This window comes from Diorhabda sublineata, chromosome 1 (assembly GCF_026230105.1).
Source record: "Diorhabda sublineata isolate icDioSubl1.1 chromosome 1, icDioSubl1.1, whole genome shotgun sequence".
In the NCBI taxonomy this organism is placed as follows: Eukaryota; Metazoa; Arthropoda; class Insecta; order Coleoptera; family Chrysomelidae; genus Diorhabda; species Diorhabda sublineata.
In genome coordinates this window covers 37,904,502-37,921,058 of record NC_079474.1, presented here as the reverse complement: position 1 = coordinate 37,921,058, position 16,557 = coordinate 37,904,502, and the positions used below count along the sequence as shown (strand labels likewise).

General features: G+C 32.5%; 2 protein-coding genes across 2 annotated transcripts; both read right to left on the bottom strand.

Annotated features, from left to right (window-relative positions):
* Positions 1 to 1,817: 1,817 nt before the first annotated feature.
* On the bottom strand, positions 1,818 to 12,144 carry LOC130446059 (retinol-binding protein pinta-like). Its single transcript, XM_056782082.1, has 3 exons — positions 8,660 to 12,144; positions 5,265 to 5,532; positions 1,818 to 2,072 (listed from the first exon to the last, which is right to left on the bottom strand). Exons 1-3 carry the CDS (start codon positions 9,016 to 9,018, stop codon positions 1,833 to 1,835), a joined length of 867 nt encoding a protein of 288 aa, XP_056638060.1. The 5' UTR covers positions 9,019 to 12,144; the 3' UTR covers positions 1,818 to 1,832.
* A 160-nt stretch (positions 12,145 to 12,304) lies between these two features.
* LOC130446054 (uncharacterized protein C2orf42 homolog) lies at positions 12,305 to 16,505 on the bottom strand. The gene is made up of 6 exons (XM_056782068.1): positions 15,565 to 16,505; positions 15,368 to 15,502; positions 15,206 to 15,312; positions 13,820 to 14,044; positions 13,512 to 13,634; positions 12,305 to 12,597 (listed from the first exon to the last, which is right to left on the bottom strand). The coding sequence occupies exons 1-6, from the start codon at positions 16,322 to 16,324 to the stop codon at positions 12,343 to 12,345; spliced, it is 1,605 nt and encodes a 534-aa protein (XP_056638046.1). The 5' UTR covers positions 16,325 to 16,505; the 3' UTR covers positions 12,305 to 12,342.
* Positions 16,506 to 16,557: the final 52 nt, after the last annotated feature.

Genomic DNA, 16,557 nt, shown 5'->3' with positions numbered 1-16,557 from the left:
GCATAATTATCGCCAGATCATCGGTGTATCCGCATTGGTTGGATTTATGGGACGATCGACTACTAATGACCGTAGTAGTGGAGATAGGCAGCCACCCTATAGGTATTGGTCTCCCATGGCGTCGGCCATATTGTTTACGCATTTTTCGTAAACAAATGGGTATAATAGCACCAAATCTTTGTCTTTCAATTTTTTTAAAGATTTACTCAAAGATGGTGAGCTGCGCTGTAGTGTATTCATAAAACAGATGAATACCTTGTCAGACTAAAGAATGAGTCATGAGACGCGTGAAATTTTTATCAACAATCCGTCCACTCATATACGAGGATATATTGAAAAATTCTTTGTCTACTATTTTATTACTCAACATATTCTCCTCTTAATTGGATACATTTATTACAGAGAACCTGCAACGTCTCTAGACCTTTAAAAAATATATTTCTTCTTGCTCTGCAAACCAGACCTCCACAGCTTTTATTACCTCCTAGTTAGAGGAAAATTTACGACCTTTTAAGCTTTTTTTCAGTTGAGGAAAGAGATGATAGTCGGATAGTTCATAGTTGTGGGCGACCAAGAAGCCGTTGAGCACATATGCCTTCAAAGAGACCCCTTGTGTCCCACTTCATGTTACCAAAGTCCGATGTCCTTTAAGAAAGCGCTTTAAGAAGACGCTTTGGCTAGAACCCTTTAATGTCGTTAGGCAGATTGTGGGGTTTGCTCAGGTGTTTAAGCCGTGCCCGGCGCCCGTGTGAATGCAGGGCACTCACAGATAACGTGATCTGCAGTTTCCTCCATGCACCAACGACACTCCGGATCATTCGTGATGCCCATTGTGTGACGGTGACGTCTTTGATGGCAGTGTCCGGTTAGAAGTCCGCTCATTAGTCTGATTTTGCACCTATTTAGGTGGAGCAGTTGTTTAAAGAGACGAGCTTGTCTCATGCCAGGCATCTCTATCTATCTCTGCCTAGCACGCCTTGCGAGAAGGCTTCTGAGAGATATGATGACAGCGTTTTTAGCCACACTAAGGATGGGTTCGCATATCCCAGTCTGGCAAGTGAATCCGCTTCGTCGAGCAACTATCACACCCGATTTTGAAGGACTCTCTTACACTTTTCTCACTAGCCTAGAGCATACCTTTTCAGCCGTTATAGCTTGTATGGCAGCTCTGCTATCTTAGCAGATCGAAATTACTGTGTTCCTGTGGCGTTGCTTGAGTATTGCACGTCCGCATTCCATCACAACGAATACCTCGGCTTGGAAGACGGTAGCGTCTTTCTCCATGATTCGCTTATTTTCTTCTTCAAACAATAATCACTAGCAATGTTGCGGTATGTCTTCTCTCCTCAAAACGCATCAACAACATGGCTGACACTTTGTTGTCATGACTGCTCAATAGATGGCAATTGCTTGTGCCTCGTGCTCCCCAAGAGTATACCCAGTATTTTCATTATATTCTAGGTAGACGCTAAACGCACGCCCTGTGTATTCCGAGAATCTATTAGGATGTATCTCAAATATTCTAGAACTATGCTAAAGAAGTTACAATATGCATACCGGGTGTTATTTACGATAACAAGGTATATACTTATGAGTTAAGTTTTAATTAAAGAATAAGTATTTGTTTTCGAGAGTATTTTTGTTAACTAGAATATTTCCTTGTTTGTCCATTAGTGTGCAGCCACCTTCATATAAATTTTTTGTAGAAATTTTCCTTTTTAGAATTTCTGGTACAGTTTGGTAGGTATTAATAAGCTTTGTACTGGATTGAATACGTTTTTGTATATGGAATTTTATTCATAAATGAAGTAGAAATATGAAAATACAACTTTTTATTCAGATTTATACATCTCATCATCTAAAAACCAAGTTTTATATTTTAATAATACACCATTCCAATATTTTATAAGTTCTTCCATTGTTTCTCCATGACCTCCGTATTCTGGCGGTAATATATCTTTGCTTACCACTTCATATAACTTTTCGTATCCGTCCGTATGAACTTTTATTCTATTTTTCAATTTTTCGCTCATGAAACTCTTGAATATTGATAAAATTACATTTATTGTGGGCTGAAACAGAAATAGCAATTTTTTCATGCCAACTCTAACGTCTAATTAACAATATAATAATTCTCTAAAATATAGTGATTGGCAAGATATTGATATTAAGACACCATTAAACAACTATAAATAGAAATGTTTAGCTCATAATCTATAATGGGGAGCACAAAATAATAATGATAATAATTCAATTTTCATAACTTCCCTATCCCCTGGAAGAAGGGTTAAAATACAAAAAAAAAACATGATGTATAATTTACGGAGTAAACGGAGCCGGATTACCTAGGAAGCGCATGAAATGGACCAGTGAGTTGAATTCATTCATAATGCGCTCCTATTACAGAGCAACCAACATGGAGACCGATATGACCACCTACGCCATTCATCGTGATTTTGTTAAGAGGTACTTAGAATTGCAGCATTTAAAGGAACAACGAATAGCTGACCCGAGAAGGAGTATTGTGAAGAACAATTTGCTTCCTGCACCTATCCTGCAGCAAATACGAGGAGAAGTCCTTCTAGATCTTCAAAGAATAGATGATCACACACGATGAACATGAACACACTGGCGAACATGAAGATAAAATCACCAGCAATCAGACTATACATGATTTAGACAATACCGAACCAAACATCGTCAAAGTGTCACTCGAAATGCATAAGACATTAGCGGAATTTGAGGGCTTAATCCCTATACGGCGGTCGTCCAAAATTACTTGAGCTGAGGAAGAGCAAATACTCTAATAACATCATTGCAGGAGTTGACTCATTAATAGTTAGTAATAGTAATAAATAATTTGACAGATGTAGCACAGCGAAAATGTGTAAATAATACCGGCTCTAAGCCGAGTAATGCATAAGTCTTTCGCATAATAATAAAAATAAATCGTCTCTATTGGTCTGATATGTGTACACAATACAATTTACAATGTATACTATACGCAGGCATCATGCAACAGGAATGGCGAGATTTAACATATATGTTAATCTTCCATCTAACCACTTTTAGCCGCCTTTCTACACTCTCAACTATAAACTTATTAAATAATTTAAAAAGATAAATTTAGTTACATATACTTATTAAGCAAAATTGCACGTACTTAAATTTTCATGAATTCATACCACACAATTTGATATCGTCGTGGAGAGCAGCTAAATACGTGAAACTTCTTTGAAAAAGCGCAGATTTATGGTAAGGCATAGTTTTTTATATCTTACATGTACAATATGTATTATATCACTCTCAAATAAACAGATGTCGCATATTTTAGCACTTTCTTAAGAAGACACATCAAATGAAGATTGGTAACATTCGATATTTTTAATCAATAATACATTTTGGCACAAATATGGTCATACTTTCTTCGCACGAAACTAAATCTACGAAACACGTTTTGTACATACTGTACACGATTTTTCGATGCTATGTCAAGACAAGGATAGTCGAGAACATTACAGTAGGTAAAAATCGACAATACTAAAAATTCACAAAGCTTTTTCCTCATATAAAAGAGTTTCATCTTTCATGTTCTTCAAATCTCAAGTCCACATATAGAATTAGTACTAAGTTCTTAGCAAATGATTTTATTACCAATGTCTCACTGCCCAACTCCAATTTTAAACAGCAAAACTTCAGTCTCATTTGCATTCAGCTTTAGATTATGTTCAGTGGAATATTCAGAATACTTGACAGATCTCTATTTAGGTGTGTAGCTGCTGCATTTGGATCTACAAGATCAAAGCAGTGTAGATCCTGAGTATCATCAACATATGATTGTATGTGACGGTATGAGACACTGTCACAAATATCAAAGACATATAACAGGAACAAAAGTGAGCCAATTATTGAATCCTGCGGCACACCCGATACTATTTCGCCAGCCTCACATGAACTCTGATACGTACGAACTCTGCCTTCTTCTTGTTAACTAGATTCAAAGAATTTACAAGATATTTCCTCAAACCCCTGATATTTATTATGTTGACGCACGCCACTTCATAAATACTAGTTTGTTGTTTTCAGTTATTAAATAACCCAACCATTGATGTCGCGTCGTTGAACCTATGAAAGGGCTTGTTGTGGTCAATTCCTTGAAATATATATTGCCGTCTTATCTAAAAAATTTAGTTGCTCCTATTTTGCGTTGTGATTGAATTCCAAAGAACTGAACTATCCACCTAACAGTCTATTATGCCTTATTGAGTTACATTTCCTGCCTTTCCCTCCTGGGGTACATGTGGTGCGACTCAATTTGAGCGAATTTTCAACTTACAAAAGAGAGCTATTAGATATTTACTCGAAATAAACAGCAGGTTTCACTCCAAACAATTCTTTAAAATATTAAAAATTCTGACTCTTCCTTCCTTATTCATCTTTGAATCCGTTTGCCTAATTCGTAAACACGCTTCTCCAATTTATAAAGGTCGTTGCCCGGCTATCCACTTAGGAACGCGGAGCACGACTTTCACCTACCTACTCCACGTTCAGAATTAATTAAGGGCTCAATATTTTACAATGCAAAAAAATGCACAATCACTTGAAATCAAATCGACATCATCTTTTCCTTTATACCGTAATAATTTGAGGGCATATTTACTGGAATGTGCCTTCTACCTACCATTATTCAAAATATTTTGACCTTGTAAAATCTTGTAAATCCTGATAACATCCAGCATATAATTTTGTCCTTTATGTAGAATGTTTTTCAAAATAGAATACCACCCAATAGAAGATAGAAGAGTTAGAACAAGAATAAATTGGAAAACTCTGCATTACTATGGATATATTCAAATAACTTATATAAAAGCTGCTTCCCTTTTACATCAAAACTCAGATAATTCTCACTTGAAACCTAGTTTTTACCAGCAATCTGCACAAGCTTAGGACCGTGTGCTTTAGTGAGTTTTGTGAACTTAGATTTGAAAGTGAGGTTGAGGACATCACGTTGTCAGATGTTGTCATCAAAATAAACAAGTAAGTACACAATACTAAATTATTGCAAACAGTTATTATTTAAGTTTTATCGTTTCTTTCGCTGTGAGTAACAGACGGTTGGATGACCAATGATAATGATGATTTTATGTGGTTATTGAGAATTTCAACTCACACTACGCGTTCCTTTTTTCACTGACGTCATTATCTGAGTATAACTCTCAGTTCACTTGAATGTAAATGGAAAGCAGCTAGTGATAAATACTAACTGGTGCATTGATGAACTCGAGGTTTTTAGGTCTAACATGGTAATTTTGCCAACAAAATACTGCCTTTTTGATCATGCTCGGTGTAAATTCTTTGGCGTGATCGAAATCCATACCGTAAAGATCAAATATCGCTATGACGCCATAAATTTGAGCCGGTATGATATTTTCTAAAGATGCAACATCCATCATCATATTTCCAGTTTTGAATACATTGTCTTGGGTGTGAATACAAGGGTCGTGTATAGCTGTTCGTACAATAACTACCAGTCTGAAATAAAATTAAATTTATTATCAATGGAGATGGTAGATATTAGAAGATCCAAAAAACCAGCATGGTCCTTTCTTTATATATTGTATTGGGGCTATTCCGTGAATTGTAAAAATAAAAAAAAATACGACTTTGCATTATAAATCTCTTTATTACTTTCTATGTTGTATAATCATTAAAATGTCGAAAAATATGAGAAGTTCAAAATTATTCCATGGTCTTTTGTTTATATTACTAGTTTTTCTGTTTATACAAATAATGAGAATTATTTAACAGGGAGTCATCAATTAATGTCCATGAATCAATATTGAAAAACTTAATTTGTTTGTTTTGTTTTTAACATATTTCAATAGAAAACTACAAAAAAAAACATTTCTTTTAGAGGGAGAGAAAAGGACAACAATGCTATATGAAAAAGTGTCTGTCGAAATGTGTTAAATAAGGGTGGCGCCACATTTGCATCAGAGTAAAGTTTAAAGGAAGCGCCAAATATTATTTACCTACCTTCTGGATAACTATTCACAATTTTGTGCAACATAGGCTGTTGAAAATTTCAAGAATTAACTATATTTTTCAATCCGGCATATTCATCTACAATTGCTACATTAATGTCATACCATTTGTTTACAATAGCGCCAGTCTGCAATGTTTTTGAAGTGTTATTTATCGTATATGGACGCTCTCTCAATTTTTCTCCCATATATCTTTCTTCTTTCTACCAATTACCCCTTTCTACCCACCATTTTTTGCAATTTAAATCAACTACTTTTTGGAATAAGTAATTTCATTAATTTATCTATTAGACAACAAAACATTAAAAATTTACATAAGAATTTTAGTTTATTCCAGTAATCCAAAATCGATCATTTCCTTTTAGATTGGAATATGATATCTGTTTGGCTGTTTTTTTTATATTTTTAAACTCATTTTTCCTAATTTATCTTCATTTTTATTGTAAACACAATTATACTTATGTATAATGAAAAGACACTATACGCTTATTTGTAAAATTTTAAAAAATCCCTAAGCTATAATAGCGTTTAAAAAATCTCTGTAAATACAAAAAAAACAAAACAAAAAGAACCGAAATAAAAAAGAACGTAAACTGAAGTAAGTAATACAATTGGGACAAAAGGTGACGTTAATAACATAACCTCGAAACGAAAACCTTTCCTTTGGAATTCCAACGACATATTAGTAGTCGCTTTCCAATTTATCAAACACACCAACAACACACCACAAATTATTTATTTCGTGCTGTATCCGAAATAAAAACTACACGAATAATTGAATAAAAAATAGGCATACTATAAGCACTTATAACTATACTTTTCTTTATAGATAAACTTATTGGACTCTTTTAGTCTTCTTTATTATGTAATAATGTATATTCTGAAGTTTCTACATCCAATAATGTAATAGAATAAAGTTTTGGACAAAATCAATGTCTATAAAGCACAATTTTGTAGCTCATGAAGTCCAAACATTTATCTGATACTTGAGGGGCACTTGAGCAAAACCTAACTGTATTTGATGAACAAATCTCAAAAACGAAAACAAGTATTTCAAACTTTTCTAAGTACATTGTGTGGTTTTCACTTTCTTCATAGGTGTCTTTTCCAATTAAAAATGCCACAAGAAAGTCTTGTAGTTGATTGTGGAAAAGAAAAGTAGCTTAGAGTTTATAAAACATGCTATCCACCAAATCCCTATTTTTTCACAGAAATGTTTCTAAATACTTACTTTTCATCTATATTATAAGAAAATAAGTTCTAATGTACTGTAAAAATACTTCAAATGAACACCCACAAACTTAATGCTCATTATAAAACTATTTTCCAACAAACGCCATATTGATTCAAGTAATTTGGAAAGCCTGATTGCAAATTAGAAAAGTATTAAATTCTTTAGTGTATATCAATTATATATATATATATATATATATATATATATATATATATATATATATATATATATATATATATATATATATATATATATATATATATATATATATGTATGTATGTGTGTGTATACAGCTCAACTGGCCGTACAGGCCCAAGGCTTGGAGTGGCTCTACTGCTTTCCTGCATATATTTTTGTTCATGGCTGCTTCACGTTCTCTATTCCTATTCATTCTAAATATTCTCTACATGCTTCTATCCATTTTTTATATCTATCTATCTATCTATCTATCTCTTTTCCTTTTCGTTCCTTCTTCCCTTAACAAGGATCTTTTCACCCAACTGTCTTCGTCCATTCTGGCTATATGCTCCATCCAAAGGAGTCTTTTTGCTCTGACCGCATAGCCCATCTCAGCTTGACCATTCAGTACTTTAATCTCTGCGTTTGTTCTTCTTCCCCACTCGTTTTGCTCTCACACTCTTCTGAAAATCCTCCTTAGTACCTTTCTCTCCCATGTGATTGTTTTGTTTTCTTCTTTTTTGTTCATAATCCAAAACTCACTGCCATACAGCACCGTTGGTTGTATAACTGTCTGGTAAATGCATAACTTGGCGGCTCTTCAATTATCTTTTGATCGTAATGGTCCTCCTAGGGCTCCAAACGTTTTATTCCCTCTCGCCAGTTGATTTTCCAGGTTTCACCTCCTTCGTTTGTCACTGTTACTCCCAGATATTCGAACCCCTGGATTTTATCAAAACTATACTTGTCGTCACTTTCAATTGATTGCAGCTATCAAGATCCCTTCCCATCTCCATATATTTGGCCTTTTGTTCATTTATACGCACTTTCTTTTCAAAGAGTACAAACGTTTTTCTAGAACCTTTTTCGTTCTACTTATATATTAAGTACCACATCATCTGCGTAGGCTAGAATTTGTGTTTTGTCATTGTAAATCATCCCCTAGATTCGGTTGCCACTACTTCTCAGGATTATTTCTAATACAAGGTTAAAGCCATATTCACTGAAATTCTTTCCGAAAGCACAAAAAATATCTCTAATCAATTTAATTCGACCACATTTATCACCTAATAGGACCACATTTAATTTAAGAACTTATAGAGGAATTTGTGTCAAAATGTCAGTAAAATTGTTAAAATATTTGAATATAAGAATGATAGCCTCAACGCCAAAAATTTCGTTTGAATTAATTTGAAAAACTTACTTATTATCCTGTAGTTTTGTTAATGGCACAAATACTCCTAATTTCATTAAATCCTGAATTTCTTTCAACTCTGGATTTCTGTTTTGGAACCATTCGGGAACGTTCTTCCTCATAGTATAATAATTAACTAATTTCTTCTTTGTTTTTTCCATATTATACTTACATCCTCTTAAAAAGGGTAATAAATATTGATCCTCCATTCTTGCATGTAACTTAGCCTGGTCTTCTGTTAACCATTTTCTAATTTCTTCCAAACATTTTTCTCTGTGTTCGTTGGTTTCATTCAAATTTTCTTTAGCGAAATGTTTAGCTTTTTCATCATTGTTTAAAAGTAAATTTTCTATATCAATAGCTTCCATTATAAAGAGTTGAAGTCAGTAATATGATTCAAGTCGTACTATAAAAATGAAATTCTAATCTTATCTGTGTTTTATGGACTACAGGTTTAAATTGATTGAGTACGTAGTTTTTGTTTCACGTTTCCTATGATGGATGATAATATGTCATGAAAAGTTGATTGGAGAAGTTCAATTTCAAGGATGTACACGTATTTTATAATAGAATGTCCCAGCCTACATAAAATTTGTTAAAATAATTTAAATTAAAATTTAAAAGTTCTTTGGCACCTATTTATGATAGCTTGTTTCACTTGCATTACTAATCCGAAAAGTTTCTTCCCTTGCAGTTTTAGAAATATTATTGCATGGTACTAGATCAGGCGAGTACAATGGTTAGTCCATATCGCAAGTCATCTCATGCAATGAAAGAGCATCCAAAAGATTTGCACGATTCACGTCAATTTATCCAAATATACCCTGGATTATACATAAGATCTCACATTGCATTGCAACCTCAAGGTTTCTTGTGCTCCTCAAAACCTCTTTGCTTGATGCAATGTAAAACGCAATATGTCTTGATCAAAAGAATGCGCAGATGAAGTCCGGCTGATTGTTTAAATCACTTGCAACATTATCGGCTTATCGACAAAAATTTTTTAGTTATTTTTTATATGTTCATGTTAATTTTTAATTTAGTTAAGTGGCAGGCGATAAGCACTTTTTGATATGTTTCCGCGACAGCGAAAAAAAAGCAAAATGAAATGGCGAAGGCAAACGTGCTCTAATTTGTAATCCAATTTTGTTAATCAAAACAAGTATTGTCAAACGATTCAAAAGGTATGTTCATTTCGTATCAAATTAAGCTGTATTTTGGTATTCAAATTTTGTCGCCACATGCCAAAACTTTGTTCATTAATTTTCTTTCACAGAATTGTAAACAAACAAGTATGTTGCTTTTATATGAAGTCCTGAATATTTTTCTTATTAAAATTGTAAATTAGATACTGATTTTTGTGTACATTGACAGGTACCTTTTGAAACTCTGTTCAATAAACTAAACATTTTGTTAACTTTGAACTTCATCATTCCTCAACAAAGAACCCAAACCCACTGAAAATAACAACATTAACTCATATTTCCCCTTGTTCTATCTAGTCAAGGCCTGGCCCGCCTGGGTACTCTTTCCTGTCAATCAGGGTTCAAAGCATATGGAATTTTGATTAATAGCAGCCAAAATGCAATGACATAATGTCAACCTATATACAATATTTTGACCTTGCAAGAAGTTGTACTTTATTGTTTGTAAGCTGCCTTCACCGACTACAACTCCCCTTTTAGTTCAAAAATATGTATAAACTCCAGTATCTATTCTAGAACTGGAATTTCTTCCTCTTCGCCACAATTTCTTCCATATATAATTTCATAAAGCTAATGAGGAGTACATTTTACTGAAATCCAAATACTTCCCTGATCTCCCCTATTTCCTAAAACTTCTTCATAGGAATACTCATTTCTTTTTAAGTGGAGACTGAAGATATTCTAATATCCTGGTATCCTATCAAGCTCTTTACATAATAGACAATAAGTCATATCATTTAACTGTATATTGAGTGATTTAAAATTAGTGATTGATAACGTTCTCAAGTAGGAACAATCAATAACCATTTATAGATATAGATTAGCTTTTGAATATCAACTATTTTTTATTTAGATTCTTCTAAATGATCTCTTATCTCTCTAATAATCCCACTCTGACATTGAGATTCGTATCAGAAGTAAATGAAATGTAGAAAATCATTAATGTTTGGATAAGACCCTAAAAATATCTATTTAAAATTTATTATACTCAAGTGCAAAGTACATTTAAATATTTCAAGCATTTTGTTGTCAAGTAGAAGTGAACAGTATTTTTTATTAATGTTATAGTCTATTTATTAAATGTTATAATCTATTTATTAAAGAAAAATAGTAAACCAAAACAATGATCAGTGCGTGATCAGCACGTGATCATCCCGAGCGAAACGCGGCACGGCAATATGCCACAAAATAAAAAGCCGCATGGGAGGGTCGAGCGCCGCATTGCTGAAGAAGCCATTAGATCAGGTGTAGTGCAGGGAAGGCATCGTATTATCGTACTGCAGTGAGTTTGTTTATATTTGTCTTTTGCGTAATTTTCCTAAATACGTCTGACACTGAGACAGATGATTAAGTTGTTGACGTTAGCTATAATCTGTCTAAAAAGAGAACTAAAAAGCTTCATTTTTTCTAAAACGGTAAATATTTCGGGCTTCAAGATTGAAACAAAAATGTGAAATATAGACATTGTCATTGATGGTACCACCCCCTTATTATAAATGTTGCCGACAGTGGAAGCTCAATGTCGTCTGATGAGGCATAAAGAATGTGTTTGTTGGGATAGAAAATTGAGATTTTATTTCAATATGATCGAGCTAGGAGTTCGACATTCAATGCACCATGCTCAGAACACAACAGATTGGCAGTTGATTATTGAGATTCCCTGATTCTCAAAGGAACGTAGCGCCGGTTAAAAAAGAAGTGGTAGAAGTCTTTCGGCTTTATGTAATTTTTGTTTGTAAATTTTGTTTTATTATGTAACATTAATTATGTTAAAGATGTGTCCATTTTTTCATTTCATTGTTAAGTCAAAATAACCGAAATAACTTCTCTTAAAACTTACAGGGTAAAATAACACTTATTTTATGACATGCAAATGCCCTTGCAATAGCGAAGAATTTTGATATTATGCGGTATAGTTTACTAAACTTTGAAATACTAAGTAAAAATGCTACCATCGCATTATTGTTGCTATCGCTATGATAAGCAATTTCAACACTTTTGTTTGATTGTGGTATTTTTGTGTAATTAATAAAGATAAGTAAGAGTTTAAAATTCAACGTGTGCGTTTGATTTAAGCAGAGTTGAACTTAAGACTAATGCACATCACAATAAAACTAGAATATTACAGAATATTAGTTTGCAGATTTAGCAGATCTATAAGTGATTTTCCTTTCTATAAACTAAGAAGAATATTTTGATGACTACCATCACCTTGTTTATAAAAATAGATAATTTGAAGAAAACATTTCAAAGAACTGCACTTTTTGTTACTTATATAGAAATATAAGAAAAAGAAATATGAAGACCGGGACAATATAGATATTCCTAACAACATTGGAAACATTTCTATCCTGTGAAAAGAAACGAACGCCATGATTTAAAGCTGCTAAAGATTTCTACTAACTATATATATATATATATATATATATATATATATATATATATATATATATATATATATATATTTTATTCAGTATAAATTTAAATTTAAGTACTTTTACGTCCATATTTATATTGTAATTTCAATTGTCCTATATTTATTACACTAAACAAAGATGGTGTCCATTCGATATAAAAAGAGTTGTTGGTGTTATCACTTTCGTCTACAGTGGATTGTCCAACATTCAGAAAATATATAAATGGACATAAAAATGATTTGTCCACTTCTTCATTATTCTCATTATATTCTACATAGCCTTTTTGATCGTTGTGAACGAATTTTTTGGAAATCATCAATTTTATCTACAAAATGAATAATAAAATGTAATAGTAGTTATTTACTGCAGATAAATTTTGACAAAACTGTATGTGAGAGTGTGGAAAGGGTCTAGTTGACGATCCTTACCAACGCAGAAAACATTAGCATATAATATTCAAAGATGTGAGCCTGTAACTATAATTTTTGTACTTTTTTATCATTTTTTTTATTATAATAAAAATTCAAATTTGAACAATCAGTGTCATTTACAGTCCACTTACACGAACTCAAAGTTCGTCCAACTGGATATCGAGTAGTATTTTATAGCAGCTAATTCGCCTCATTTTGGGACAATGGCGTCTGGGTCGCATTCTCAAATTAATGCCAGGAAAGGATGGTAGTAATCGCGTCATTTCTGTGAATGCAGCAGGCATTGGAGTTACCCATGTAGTGACAAGAGTTTATCCTCTTCCCATTGAAAGTTAAACCAGAACTTTCAAGGACGGGAGCATGTTTGATGTCGATAAATTTTGACCAAACTGTACGCGGGAGTTGAGTTAACGATCCCAACCAACGAAGCTAATTCGCCTCTTTTGAGGGAATTTAGAAGGCGGGGTTAAAGAGTTTAAAACATCATCTCAAGCGTATGATAAGTGACCATAAGTTGTTATTTCGTGACTTTCAAACGTTACTCGGCCGCATTGAAGCAGTGTTGAATTCACGACCTCTTACTCCTTTAACACACTGATCCTATTGATTTGACCTTTCTCTTGCCATCCCATTTTCTAATTGGTAGACCAATGGCAGCAGTACCAGAGCTTCTAATAATTAATGTTAAGGAAAATCGACTGAACCAGTATCAACTGAATTATATGAGCACTTTTGGAAAAGATGGAGTCGAGAAATTGAATAAATACACTCGTAAAATATTATCCATGAATATAATGAATTAACTTACTTTTGGAGTGTCAAAAATTTCTTTTAGATGTAAAATATTCATGATATAATAAACATGTGAATTTCCATTTTCTACAACGTCATAAACATTTGGAATTCTTTGTTGGAAGCACTTATAAAAATCCTGAAAAAATCTCAGTTGATGTTTCTAAAGAACTTGTATGGTATATATTACATAAAATCAACTACTACACTTGGTACTTTCAGATGTTGCTGGTCAATTACTTCAAATCAAACATTATTATTTACAAGTTACCCTCATAAATATCCAGAATTTAACACAATATATTGCACAGCTAACTCAATTACCTCAGGTATTTGCAGAATAGTTGTATTGACAATACCATAATTATCAAACTGCATTGTCTTGTTTATTGACTCCGTAACAAAAGACAACCAATCAATGAAACCCCATGATACCATATCATTTGGTTTTGGTGTATCTTTTAAGACTTTTATTTCAATTGGTAAAATTTTTGGCATTATTCTATGACATCTTTTTAATGATTGTTTCTTTCTATGTAATTTTGATTTCTGAAATTTAAAAAATATTTATATATATTTAAAAATAGATAAAAATGTATCCATTGAAAAATTACAGAAGAATAGTTCACAAGGGAAGATTGTACGCTGATGATTTAGTTTTATTTGCAAATGGTAAAAATACGACTACTACTCAAACGCCTATATAATCCGCTCTGGACAAATTAAGCAGCAGGTCTAACACCAATGGATTGAAATTCTCAGAAACTAAACAAAGTGTATGAATTTTTCGAGAAACTACATACAAGAAGGTCCATACTCACCTTAAACAGTCAAAAGAAGATGCAACTCAATAAAAATAATCCTGTTAACGTCAATATTTAAACAGATTACTTTAAATACTTATTTGAAAATAAATGATTCCCTTCTATGAAATAATTTGGCAATATACAAATACCCTAGCACTTGGAGTAGTAGATTTGCTTCCAATTAATATAAATATCCACCCTCCTTTGACATTCCCTATTCCTACCATTAAGGTAAAAATGAATTCTTTAAAGAAAGAATAAACATATTATTCGTTAATAGCACAATCATTTTGTACTTTTACAGAAGTAAGCTTCAAAGAATATGAATTCAAATTTTAATGAACATCGACGCACTTAATGGCCTATTAGCAGCAGTAGTACTATGAATTCACATATTCAAACTATCTACATATAATAGCGTCCACACTGAAGAACTCTATACCAAACTACAGGCACTAATAATCGCCAGAATAAATCAATATAATAAAATAGCTTTAATTACAGACTCTATAGGTTCCATCATTCAACAACTTATTAAAATCTATAAAACCATTTGTTTAGCCATGGAAAAACAATTTTAAAAATCGTATGGATTAAATAAAAATTGATTGTTCAAGTGCACACTAAAGTGACACACTCATATCTATTTAACTGAGAAAATCCACCAATATGTGAATCTTATAATGAGAATCTAAATGTGAAGCATTTATTGTTGAACTGCGAAAAGTACAAAAACGAAAGACTAGTTAACAACTGCCCAAACAATATAATCACCCTACTTAACTATAATTGTAATGCCATAAACCTCAAAGACACTCAATTGTATCACAAACTGTGTACTGACATATTTTAATCACAAATGAATTTCTATTTTCGCTATTAACATAAAAATTCTTAGTCTTACCTCTCTAATTTTAGGTAATACTTTAAGCTTGGATTGTAATCTTGTTACATTCGCCGTATAACTGGTATTTACTTTAGTCAGTTCAATATTTTTTGGAATAATTAAATCTACAAAACTTATATTGTATTTCTAGTAAGAGATTAGAATACAATATACTCCAACCTCTGGATGTTTCGCAAGTAACAATACTCGCATATTCATCACATTTCCCTTCACACACTAAAGCCCAAATACAAGCGTAATAATGAATACATTTTTGTTTTCCATGACTGCATTCATGGTCTAATATTTCTAACACTAAAATTTTAAAAAATTACCATCACATCATTTATAAGGTACGTAAATAAATTCATGCAAACCTGGAAAATTTGAACAGCCACAATCAAATTTCTCATAAACATCTTTGCTATTACCCTTTATAAAGGTAAAATGTAAATATCCTAAGGGGTGCTTAGCACTTGCATGGCATTTAACAACTATAACAGATTTAGAGACCCTTTGTACTAATGTTCCTTCTTTCTCAGAATTTAATAAGCACAGCCTCTGTTTGATATAATTTTTAATATTCAGTGAATGGAGAACATCAAGTTTAAGTTCGATAGGAGAAGCTTCGTTTTGACTTTTTAAAGCAGATTTTATGTGTGTACATAAAACTTTATTCGAATCTGTACTAGTTCTTTCCTCTTCATGACATTTTAATATCGAATTATCGAATGAGTTTTGACAAGAATCAACGAAACAAATAGCAACCTCTGAATAATTACTCGTATCCTTCTCTGTGCAAGACTGTAGTACTGGAAGCTGCACAAAGCCTCTATAATCAGACCCCATATCAGAAATTTTAACCGAATACACTTGTTTTTCAGTATTGGTTAACAATTTTACGGCATCCAAATCTAATTTAGATTTTTCTTCCGACGGTTTTAGAACTGCGTTACAACTTTTATTTTTACAAGTAATACTTCTTGTGCCATTATATACTCCGCAAACTGAACACTTTTTAATGCCTCTTTTGGTCGATTTACCTAAACCTGAGAGTAGTTTTTGAGGATATTCACTAAAATCCTCTGACATGGTAAGTAGAGATGTGTACAGCTGCCTCTTTTGATTTGGAAGCATTATTTCAATTTATTCTTTCAGACTAACCTCACTCATGTGTTTGCTATTTATATAAAGCATAGGTTAGGGTGTACATATCTGACATATTATATGTCTAGCAATACGCATATAAAAATTTCCTGTTTAATAGTATTCATGATTATTTCGATATTGTTTTAAAAATAATTTAAATTGGAATTTTAATATTCAGGAAATGACTTTCGATTTGTAACATTTTTATTTTAATATATCCT